This window comes from Oryctolagus cuniculus, chromosome 11 (genome assembly GCF_964237555.1).
Source record: "Oryctolagus cuniculus chromosome 11, mOryCun1.1, whole genome shotgun sequence".
Classification (NCBI taxonomy): domain Eukaryota; kingdom Metazoa; phylum Chordata; class Mammalia; order Lagomorpha; family Leporidae; genus Oryctolagus; species Oryctolagus cuniculus.
The window spans coordinates 28551291-28563818 of NC_091442.1; the positions used below are offsets into that span (position 1 = coordinate 28551291).

At 48.0% G+C, this 12528-nt stretch overlaps 1 protein-coding gene across 2 annotated transcripts in view; it reads right to left on the bottom strand.

The window, feature by feature from the left end:
• UBOX5 (U-box domain containing 5) overlaps positions 1–12528 on the bottom strand; it is a 33383-nt gene that overhangs the window by 8309 nt on the left and 12546 nt on the right. For both annotated transcript variants that reach the window (XM_051845220.2, XM_051845219.2), the window contains exon 2: positions 531–625. In XM_051845220.2, the coding sequence (XP_051701180.2) occupies positions 531–584 (54 nt within the window). In that variant the 5' untranslated portion in view covers positions 585–625. The remainder of the gene's footprint in view (positions 1–530; positions 626–12528) is intronic.

Here is a 12528-nt window from a genome sequence, read left to right on the forward strand (position 1 = left end):
CAACAGCAATTTTAAGATATCTCTATCTGAAGGAGTGGGCCTAACCATCTGGGAACGTGAAACAGTACGCTGTGTGCAGACTCCACATGGGAGAAGGGCTTCAGTGCCTCCTTGGCCCCCGGCTCTGCTCTGTAAATCAGATATGTTCCTTCGCACAACAGGGAGGGAGTTTAATTCAAAGAATGAGCAACAAGGAATCCAGTAACAAGTACTTGCTAGCAGAAATACCAGCAAGAAGAACTGGGGGCAGACAGTATTTCTCTCTGTGCTCTGACTCTGGGTGGAACTGACGTTGATCATCTTAGAGGAAAGAAGACTTTGCACAAAATGAGCCACAGCTCACCTCCCACTGGGGCTCTCTCTTCTAGAAGTGAGCCTGGCCCAGGCTTGCTGAGATACCAGCTGGAGGGACCGCAAACGGTGAGGGCCCAGGATGCCTGACTCAAGTCCACATATCCACAGCAGAAAACAGGGAAAAACGCGAACAAATACAGACTGTACATTTATGTGTATATATTTGTTTTGTTTACCTTGTTGCAGTGGACTCTTGGTCTGAACTGTGGGAGACAAAGGTTTATTACCATCTTTGCAGCTGAAAGGATAGCTTCCAAGCATCAGAAACAGCCTTCAATAAAAAATAAAACTTGGTATTAGACAGACAAGTTAAAATTCAATTCCAAACTTTAAAGAGTCAATTCCCAAGAAAAGAGAATAAAACAGGATGGCAACAAAACCTTTAAGCCCTATATACTGTCAGGCTACATTCATTCTCCTTGTACCCAACATATGATGCTGGGAAAAAAATCAGTCACTGAAAGGTGATGAAGGAGTTGCAGGCTTGGCAGGTCGCCACAGACCACCAGTTGTCTGACTGACAGTCATTCCAAGGACCCAATGGAGGAAGGCTTATTTGCCCTGCAGGGGGCTCCACACAGGAAAGGGGGGGATCAAAAGTGGCTGAGCTCAGAGAAAGAACAGAAGGTTGAGATTGCAAAGGGTCACAGAAATAACCAACACGGTGCTGGGCATCTCATCATTTAACACTTGCCGATGAAATCACATTTTCTTATTAAAACAAAAACAAAAGAATCGAACACATCGTAATTGAGAAACAGAAAATCTTAGGATGGGAAAGCACCTTATGGGACATCTAGTTCTTCTAATGGCCAATGTCTGCTAGCCTTTGGTACTCTTTTTAGGGAAGCACAGAAGCCACCAGAAACAAATCTTCCAGTGGGAGGCTGGCCTCTCCAATGGATCCAAACTCCTTGGGTGATGCTGGCCGGCTGTTCTATGCTTTTCCATCTGGCAGACATGTTAGCCATAGGACAGGGCTACCCTCTGACTTAACTCTACATACCATAACACATTAGTTTCTCTGATGACTTAAATGCCAGAATCAGAAGCAAGCCGGGAAGGTGTATTCCTAGAGCCATGATAAACTGCTTTCCTGTTTGAAGCCAAATGGAAAATGTCTTCAAAACTCACTGGGGTATGAAACTCAGTAGCAAATGGTAACGGAGACAAAGCTGCCCAGAGGAGACCACCCCAAGGATAGCTACCCTTTGCCCTTAACCCATGGCTCAGCAATCAGGAGATACCTGCTCCTAAGGTTGAAGTTGAGAAATTACAAGGACGAGAAGGGCAAGGCTGACAAAAGGACTTGCAAAATTCTACTCATAGGAGGAGTGGAGCTTAGTGGAGAAGATGCCTGTGACCCATACTGAAGTGCCTGGATTAGGTTCCTGGTTCCAGCACCAGACTCGAGCTTCCTGCCAATGCAGACTCCAGGAGGCAGTGGTGATGGCTCAAGTATTTGGGTCATCCATGTGGGAGACCTGGATTGGGATCCTGGTTCCTGGCTGTTATAGGCATTGGAGAAGCGAACCAGCAGGTGGGAGCTCTCTCTCCTTCTAAATAAAATTTTTAAAAGTGCATAAAATAATTTTTGCTGATTAAAAATCCCACTTCATATGCCTAATAAGAGAGAATGGGATTCATTTCTCCAATCAGGGTGATAATTTAAGGGGTTTTATCTGCACTGTGTTTAAGCAAACTTGGGGCTCACCATTCCAGTGAATCTTTAGACACGGATCCCCTACCAGCAAAAACACAACTCTGGCCTAGCAGGCACACAAACAACAGTGTAGAGGCAGCCACCTAAATTTTGTTTAATTTAATTCTTATAGGAGCCAGCTGTGGCATAGTGGGTAAAGCCGCTGCCTGCAGTGCCAGCATCCCATATGGGCACTGGTTCAAAACCTGGCTGCTCACTTCTGATCCAGCTCTCTGCTGTGGCCTGGGAAAGCAGTGGAAGATGGCCCAAGTCCTTACACCTCTGCACCCAAATAGGAGACCTGGAAGAAGTTCCTGGCTCCTGATCAGCTTAGCTCTGGGATTTGTGGTCATTTAGGGAGTGAACCAGCAAATGGAAGACCATTCTCTCTCCCTCCCTCCCTCCCTCTCTCTCTCTCTCTCTCTCTCTCTCTCTCTCTCTCTGCTTCTGCCTCTCTATAACTCTGCCTTTCAAATAAAAAAATCTTTCAAAAAAATTTCTGGCTGGCGCCGCGGCTCACTAGGCTAATCCTCTGCCTTGCAGCGCTGGCACACCGGGTTCTAGTCCCGGTCAGGGCGCCGGATTCTGTCCCGGTTGCCCCTCTTCCAGGCCAGCTCTCTGCTGTGGCCAGGGAGTGCAGTGGAGGATGGCCCAGGTGCTTGGGCCCTGCACCCCATGGGAGACCAGGATAAGTACCTGGCTCCTGTCATTGGATCAGCGTGGTGCGCCGGCCGCAGTGTGCCAGCCGCGGCAGCCACTGGAGGGTGAACCAATGGCAAAGGAAGACCTTTCTGTCTCTCTCTCTCACTGTCCACTCTGCCTGTCAAAAAATAAAAATAAAAATAAATAGGCCGGCGCCGCGGCTCACTAGGCTAATCCTCCGCCTAGCGGCGCCGGCACACCGGGTTCTAGTCCCGGTCGGGGCGCCGGATTCTGTCCCGGTTGCCCCTCTTCCAGGCCAGCCCTCTGCTGTGGCCAGGGAGTGCAGTGGAGGATGGCCCAGGTGCTTGGGCCCTGCACCCCATGGGAGACCAGGAAAAGCACCTGGCTCCTGGCTCCTGCCATCGGATCAGCGCGGTGCGCCGGCCGCAGCGCGCTGACCGCGGCGGCCATTGGAGGGTGAACCAACGGCAAAGGAAGACCTTTCTCTCTGTCTCTCTCTCTCTCACTGTCCACTCTGCCTGTCAAAAAAAAAAAAAAAAAATAAATAAATAAATAAATAAATAAATTTCTTACAATCTGGCTTGCCATTTGCAACAAAAATTTGGTAGACCTCAACTTCACACATTATATCAGAATAATTTCCAGATTAATTCAAGAATTAAATGGAACAACAACACGACTAGAAGAAATTTTAGATGGGTATTTTCTATAATCTTTGGGGCCTTCCTAAACATGTGCCATGATTTGGCTACATAAAGTTTAAAATTTATGCATATAAAAACATAATTTGGGCCAGCTCTGTGGTGTAGTGGGTTAAGACACCACCTGCAGTTCCGACATCCCATATAGGTGTTGGTTCAAGTCACAGCTGCTCCACCTCCAATCCAGCTTCCTGTTAATGCATCTGGGAAAGCAGCAGAGGATGGCCCAAGTCCTTGGGCCCCTGAACCCATGAGGGAGACCAGGATGAAGCTCCTGGTTTCAGCCTGGGCCCTGGCCATTACAGCCATTTGAGGAGAGAACCAGAGGATGAAAGATCTCTCTCTCTCTCTTCTCTATATATAATTCTTTCAAATAAATGAATAAATCTTTTTTTAAAAAGAAAGATAATTGAGAGTAAATGGATAACATGTCTTTTAAATTGGTAAGTAAGCACCTAGGAACACACCAAAGGAAAGAAATTAGACAACTGTATAATAATGGATATAAAAATGCACTCACACATATGTTGTAAATGAATGCCAGATTCCTTTAGTGAAATATTTAATATGGGGGGACTTCAAAAAGTTCATGAAAAGGTACCAGGGCACTGCTATTTGCAATGCTGGCATCCTATACTGGAGTGCCAGTTCAAGACCTGGCTACTCTTTCTAATCCAGCTTCCTGCTAATGCACTTGGGAAGGCAGTGGTAGATGGCCAAAGTGCTTGGGCCCTTGCCACCCACGTGGGAGAGTAAGATGGAGTTCCTGGCTGTTGTGGCCATTTGGGGAGTGAATTAGCAAATGGATGATCTCTCTGTCTATAACTCCCTCTCTGTTGCTCTGCCTTCAAAAAAAATTTTTTTTAAGTTCATGGAATTAAAAGATAAGTTTATTCTGGTGTAAAATTCTAAATAAATGCATTTGAGAGGTCTTCAGAAAGTTCATGGAAAAATGTGTATTATAAAAACACTATGCAGATTTCAAGGCTTTTTTTGCACCAAAAATAAACATATTTCAATTCTAATTTCCATGAACTAATTTTTTTTAAGATTTATTTTATTTATTTGAAAGACAGAGTTACAGAAAGAGGTAGAGCCAGAGAGAGAGAGAGGTCTTCCATCCTCTGGTCACTTGCCAAATGTCCACAATGGCCAGAGCTGAGCTGATCCAAAGCCAGGAGCCAGGAGCTTCTTCCGGGTCTCCCACGAGGGTGCAGGGCCCCAAACACTTGGGCCATCTTCTACTGCTTTCCCAGGCCACAGCAGAGACCTGAATCAGAAGTGAAGCAGCCAGGACTAGAACCGGTGCCCATATGGGATGCCAGTGCTGTAGGCAGTGGCTTTCACCTGCTGCACCACAGCACTAGCCCCTGAACTAATTTTTTAAATACAATTTATTTATCTATTTGAAAGGCAGAGTTAGAGAGAGAGGAGAGACAGAGAGGTAGAGAGATCAATCCTCCATCTGCTGGTTCATTCTCCAAACGGCCCCAAGGAGCCAGGACTTTTATCCAGGTCTCCCATATGGGTGCAGGGGCCCAAGGACTTGGGCCATTTTCTACTGCTTTCCCAGGCACACTAGCAGGGAGCTGGATGGGAAGTGCAGCAGTTGGGACCCCAATCCCATATGTCCATATGGGATGCTGGTGTTGCTAGGAGTGGCTTAACCTGCTATGTCACGTTGGCCCCTCCATGTACTTGCATACATACAGAAGAACATATGTTGGGGCTGGGGTTGTGGTGCAGCAGGTTAAGGCACTACTTGTGACACTGCCATCTCATATTGGAGTGTTGGTCTGAATCCCAGCTCCTTGCTAATGTATCTGGGAAAGTAGCAGAAAATGACCCAAGTATTTGGGCCTCCTGCCACCATGAGGGAGACTTTTTTCACATGACACAATGTTACTAAGTTTCATCATGAATGTAAGTAGTTACAGTCTACCCAAACAGGAATGTATTATAATTCACTACATATGATACCAGTGTACCAGTATATTATATATGGACTATTATATATATATGTGTGTGTGTGTGTGTGTAAATGTATATATATATATATATATATATATATATATAGTAGGAGATAGTGAGTTATTCCTATTTAAATATATATATATTTCACATGAGTGGCAGAGACTCAAAGACATGAGCCACTACGTGTTGCCTCCCAGTGTGTACATGAGCAGGAAGTTGGAAATCAGGAATGGAGCTGGGTTCAAGCCTAGGTGCCATGATATGGGATCCAAGCATCTGAACTAGCATCTTAACCGTGAGGCCAAAGGCCCACTCCTTATTTCTTAATATTTGCCTTGTCATCCCAAAGTGACAAGGACCCACTAATGTGACACTTAACTTGAAAGGTAACTGTTATATGGCATGCCTATGATACAAAATTGTTTCCCAAAGTTGTACCAATCCACATTCCTACCAACACTGTTTATAAAGACTTTCCAGTATAACTAGTGTGTATCAAATGATATCTTCTGATGTTTTAATTAGCTCCCAGGGCTGGCGCTATGGCATAGCAGGTAAAGCCACTGCCTGCAGTGCTGGCATCCCATATAGTTCGAGTCCTGGCTGCTCCACTTCTGACTCAGCTCTCTGCTACAGCCTGGGAAAGCATTAGAAGACGGCCCAAGTGCTTGGGCCCCTGTACCCACATGGGAGACCTGGAAGAAGCTCCTGGCTTCAGATAAGTCCAGTTCCAGCCATTGTGGCCATTTGGGGAGTGAACCAGTGAATGGAAGACCTCTCTCTCTCTCTCTGTCTCTGTGTAACTCTGCCTTTGAAATAAACAAATCTTTAAAAAAAAAAAAAAAAAAAAGAACCCACTTGAACTGTCACTGCTGCCTCCTGGGATCAGTTAGTAGGAGGGTAGAGTCAAGAGCTGGAGCCAGATATCAAGCTGAGGCACTCTAATGTGAGACTGTATTAGGAATACACAGAAAAACTAATGGGATAAGATTCATGAAAAGGAATCTCAACAAGAAACATAAACATAAAGGATCCCTTATAAAAAAGTAAGATTGTACTAAGATCAAAGGTGGGGGGGAGAGACAAAAATGTACTTAAGATTTTTATCTTAATATCCTAATAGTAAAAAGTTACAAATAATGACAATGGATAATGAATGTCCATTAAAAGAGGTGATATTATTTATTTATACTCCATCCTGTCCCAAAGTGATTCTTTCATAATACATTCTATGACATAAAAATAAGTATTTTAGGCAAAGAGGAATTTGAGAGATGGGCCACAGATTTTAGTCTGAGCCTTCTTAGCAGCCAAAATGAAGAAGAAATATAATTAATATTCATACCATAAAAGATTAAGTTGCTCGGAGAAACAACTGTTCTAGACTGAAACCCAAGAGAACATCTTCTCATGAACTGAAAATTTTGTTAGGTGGTAAAAGTGATCATTCTCTATCTGATCATTTCTACCACCTGACAAAACAGCAGTCAGCTTTAGAGAGCTGTCTCTTCCGAAGGCTCCTGCTAACAGGCTGCCTAGCGCCAAGCAGTTTGGCAGAGGATGTGCAGTGGGGCGGAGCGCAGTGTTGGCTGCAGTGATGATGAACGTGGGGATGGTCCAGGACTCTGCTTGGAGGCTCCGCTCAAGAAGTGACAGAATCACTAAAATTGTGGTTCTCCCACATGGGCCCTGCCACCCTGGTGTCCTTTGAATCTTCACAGGTTTTCCACTGAGTTTTTATCAGTGTGTTAACATTGACTTTTGCTACAGTGGAGGATTCAAACTGCCAAGAACTGCCACATGGTGACTGGGAGTAAGATAAGCAGCAGCCACCAAGGATGCCAGGCAGGAGATAAGAGGTGCCACGTGGGCTGGCGTTAGAGGGATTTTTTTTTTTTAAAAGATTTACTTATGTATTTGAAAGGCAGAGGTAGAGAAAGAAAGAGAGCTTCCATCTCCTGGTTCACTCCCCAATCCCCAAATGGCTACAACCGGGCTGGGCTAGGCTGGGCTGAAGCCAGGAGCCAAGAGCCAGGAGCTTCTTCCACATCTCCCACGTTGATAGGAGGGCCCAAGGACTTGAGCCATCCTCTGCCGTTTTCCTAGGCACATTAGCAGGGAGCTGGATCAGAAGTGGAGCAGGGGCCAGCGCTGTGGTATAACAGGTAAATCTGCCACCTGCAGTGCCAGCATCCCATACGGATGCTGGTTCGAGTCCTGGCTGCTCCACTTTGGATCCAACTCTCTGCTATGGCCTTGGAAAGCAGTAGAAGATGGCCCAAGTGCTTGGGCACCTGCACACATACATGGGAGTCCCGGAAGAAGCTCCTGGCTTCAGATCTGGCTGTTGCCACCATTTGGGGAGTGAACCAGCGGATGGAGAACCTCCCTCCCTCCCTCCCTCCCTCTCTCTCCCTCCCTCTCCCTCCCTCTCTCTCCTTCTGCCTCTCTGTAACTCTGCCTTTCAAATAAATAAATCTTTAAAGAGGGGTTGGCGCTGTAGCAGAGTGGGTTAAGGACCTGACCTGCAGTGCCAGCATCCCATATGGGCACAAGTTCGAGTGCTGGTTGCTCCACTTCCAATCCAGCTCTCTGCTATGGCCTGGGAAAGCAGTAGATGGCCCAGGTCCTTGGGCCCCTGTGCCCACATGGGACACCCGGAAGAAATTCCTGGCTCTTGGCTTCAGATCGGCTCAGCTCTGGCTATAGCTGCCATTTCAGGAGTGAACCAGCGATGGAAGATCCCCCCCCCCTGTCTCTACTTCTCCCCGTAACTCTGTCTTTAAAATAAACAAAAATAAATATTTAAAAAAATAAAAAAAAAGAAGGGGAGCAGCCAGGACTCGAATCATCACCCATATGGGATGCTGGCACTGTAGGCAGTGGCTTTAATCCACCATTCCATGGCACCAGACCCAAAAGAGAGAATGTAATATGGATGGGCCGAACAGTCTCTGTACAGATTCCCTGAAATTGCAATTTGTTAAGTGCTGAGGAGGGCAAGTCTGCACTTGTCAAGTCTAGGTCCATCTGCTTTTACAGTTGACTAGTGGGTCTGACAACCTCTGAAGGTGGAAGAGTCATGAGGTAAGGTGCTTGAACAGGAGGCTAGCTCACTTCCACACAGAGGTGGGAAGAGGACTATTGGCAGGACCAAGATTTTCCTTAAAAAGCAATTTGAGGGGCCAGCACTGTGGCATAGCAGGTAAAGCTGCTGCCTGCAGTGCCAGCATCTCATGGGGGCACCTGTTCGAGTCCCAGCTGCTCTACTTCCAATCTAGCTCTCTGCTATGGCCTGGGAAAGCAGTGGAAGATGGCCCAAGTCCCTGGGCCTCTGCACCTGCATGGGAGACCCAAAAGAAGCTCCTGGCTCCTGGCTTCGGATAGGCTCAGTTCTGGCCGTTGTGGCCAACTGGGGAGTGAACCAGTGGATGGAAGACCTCTCTCTTTCTCTCTGCCTCTCCTCTCTTGGTGTAACTCTGACTTTAAATCAATCTATCTATCTATCTATCTATCTATCTATCTATCTATCTATCTATCTTGAGGGGAAAAAAGGCAATTTGAGGAGCTGGTGCTGTGGCGTAGCAGGTAGGGCCACCACCTGCAGTGCCGGTATCTCATATGGGCACTGGTTTGAGTCCCAGCTGCTCTACTTCTGCTCGGGCTCTCTGCAATGACCTGGGAAGGCAGTGGAGGATGGCCCAAATCCTTGGGTCCCTGGCATCCCTGTGGGAGACCTAGAAGAGGCTCCTGGCTCCTGGTTTCAGATTGGGGCAGCTCTGGCGTTCGCAGCCATCTGGGGAGTGAACTAGTGGATGGAGGACCTCTCTCTCTCTCTCTCTCTCTCTCTGCTTCTACTTCTCTCTAGCTCTGCCTTTCAAATAAATAATTAAAAAAAAAAAAGGAATTTAGGGCTGGCACTGCAGCTCACTAGGCTAATCCTCTGCCTGTAGCGCTGGCACCCCGGGTTCTAGTCCCATTTGGGGCGCCGGATTCTATCCCGGTTGCTCCTCTTTCAGTCCAGCTCTCTGCTGTGGCCCAGGAAGGCAGTGGAGGATGGCCCAAGTGCTTGGGCCCTGCACCCACATGGGAGACCAGGAGGAAGCACCTGGCTCCTGGCTTCAGATCAGTGCAGCGCGCCGGCCATAGCGCCCATTTAGGGGGTGAACCAACGGAAAAGGAAGACCTTTCTCTCTGTCTCTCTCTCTCTCACTATCTAACTCTGCCTGTCAAATAAATAAAAATAGAATAAAAAAAAAGGGAATTTGAGGGGGTGGGTATTAGGCATAGTAGTCAAGATACCAGTTGGTGCACCCGCACCCCACATCAGAGTACCTGGATTCACATGCCAGCTCTGTTCCTGATACTAGCTTCCTGCTGATGTGCACCATGGGCAGCAGCAGTTGATGGCTCAGATGGTTGGGTCCCTGACACCCATATGGGAGATCTGGACTGAATTCTAGGCTCCTGGATTTTACCTGGCCCTGCCCCATCCCCAGCCATTGTAGGCATTTAGAAAGTGAACCAGCAGATGGCAACTCTTCTCCCTATCTGTCTCTGTTTCTCTGCCTCTCAAGTAAATTTAAAAAATAATTTTTTAAACATAAAAAATAAAATCCCAAAACTGATTTGAGGCCTGACCCAACACATGTTGAAAAGGGCAAGCAAGTCTGCCATACTTCTATGTCAAAGCTTGGCCACATTAACTGAAGAACTGTATTTTAAAGGAATGGTATCAAATCTTGCACTAAGTAACAGAGGGAAGAAAGGTACAAGGTATACACAGACGACCTAACTGTGTAACTTCCTGGTAAATTCTTCAAGTCAAATGGTGCCCATATGGGTAGTTACAAGAAAGCTTCAGGGAGATCTGGAATTGGAGTCCTTGCTTTACCTCCCTTTGAGCCTCAATTTCTTCATCTACCAAATGAGGATATTGGTACCTCCCTTATAGTTGTTAAATGCGGTAGATGAGGGGTGGGTGTCGTGGGCTAGACCACCATTTGAGACACCCATATCCCATACAATGCCTGGTAATGAGTCTAGTCTGCTTCCAGTCTAGCTCCCTCCTAATACTCCTGGGAGGCAGCAGACCTGGATCCCCGCCTCCCACATGAGAGACCTGGGTAGAGTTCCTGGCTCCTGGCTTGGGCTTGACCCTCCTCTGGCTGTTGTAGACATTGGGCAAGTGATCTAGCAGATGGAAATTCTCTCTCTCTCAGCCGGCGCCGCGGCTCACTAGGCTAATCCTCCGCCTAGCGGCGCCGGCACACCGGGTTCTAGTCCCGGTTGGGGCACCGGATTCTGTCCCGGTTGCCCCTCTTCCAGGCCAGCTCTCTGCTGTGGCCAGGGAGTGCAGTGGAGGATGGCCCAAGTGCTTGGGCCCTGCACCCCATGGGAGACCAGGAAAAGCACCTGGCTCCTGGCTCCTGCCATCGGATCAGCGTGGTGCACTGGCCGCAGCGCGCCGGCCGTGGCAGCCATTGGAGGGTGAACCAACGGCAAAGGAAGACCTTTCTCTCTGTCTCTCTCTCTCACTGTCCACTCTGCCTGTCAAAAAAAAAAAAAAAAAAAAAAAAAATTCTCTCTCTCTCTTTCTGTGTGCATCACTCTGCCTTTCAAACAAGCAAATAAAATTTTTTTAAAAATCTGAGTTGGCTGGTGCTGCAGCTTGCTTGGCCAATCCTCTGCTTGCAGCGCCATTACCCCGGGTTCTAGTCCTGGTCAGGGCACCGGATTCTGTCCCGGTTGCTCCTCTTCCAGGCCAGCTCTCTGCTGTGGCCCAGGAGTGCAGTGGAGGATGGCCCAAGTGCTTGGGCCCTGCACCTGCATTGGAGACCAGGAGGAAGCACCTGGCTCCTGGCTTCGGATCGGCGCAGTGCACCAGCCACAGCACACCATTACCAGCTGTAGCAGCCATTTGGGGGGTGAACCAATGGAAAAGGAAGACCTTTCTCTCTGTCTCTCTCTAACTCTGCCTGTCAAAAAAAAAAAAAAAAAAATATGAGTTAAAGATGTGAGATGATACATATTATGCTTTTAGCACAACTCTTGACACACAATACTCAGTAAACATTAGCTATGAATCACCACCATGTTGTTATTAATAGTATGTCAGGTGTTTGTCAGAGGCCATCCTAATGTAGCTCATCAAGAAAGAATATTGTAGCCGGCGCCGCGGCTCACTAGGCTAATCCTCCGCCTTGCGGCGCTGGCACACTGGGTTCTAGTCCTGGTCGGGGCACCGGATTCTGTCCCGGTTGCCCCTCTTCCAGGCCAGCTCTCTGCTGTGGCCAGGGAGTGCAGTGGAGGATGACCCAAGTACTTGGGCCCTGCACCCCATGAGAGACCAGGAGAAGTACCTGGCTCCTGCCATCAGATCAGCATGGTGCACTGGCCGCAGCGCGCCGGCCGTGGCAGCCATTGGAGGGTGAACCAACGGCAAAGGAAGACCTTTCTCTCTGTCTCTCTCTCTCACTGTCCACTCTGCCTGTCAAAAAAAAAAAAAAAAAAAATGGCCGGCGCCGTGGCTCACTAGGCTAATCCTCCGCCTAGCGGCGCCGGCACACCGGGTTCTAGTCCCGGTTGGGGCGCCGGATTCTGTCCCGGTTGCCCCTCTTCCAGGCCAGCCCTCTGCTGTGGCCCGGGAGTGCAGTGGAGGATGGCCCAGGTGCTTGGGCCCTGCACCCCATGGGAGACCAGGAAAAGCACCTGGCTCCTGGCTCCTGCCATCGGATCAGCGCGGTGCGCCGGCCGCAGCGCGCCGGCCGCGGCGGCCATTGGAGGGTGAACCAACGGCAAAGGAAGACCTTTCTCTCTGTCTCTCTCTCTCACTGTCCACTCTGCCTGTCAAAAAAAATAAAAATAAAAAAAAAAAAAAAAAAAAAAAAAAAAGGAAAGAAAGTCCCAGGCAAACTGGGACAAGCTGGTCACCCTATGTAAAGCCTGCTGCTGGTGCTTCCTTGGAGCGTGAAGCAATCAAGCCGACCTGTTGTGGTTGAGGTTCAGAACCCGAGGCTAAGAAAGTACGAAGGAAGAGAATAAGGTGACCATGACACTTTGTGAATACGTGAGCATCCATCTTCCTTTGACGTACAAAGAAGTTGCTTTAGCTGAGTTACGCAATCTGATTTT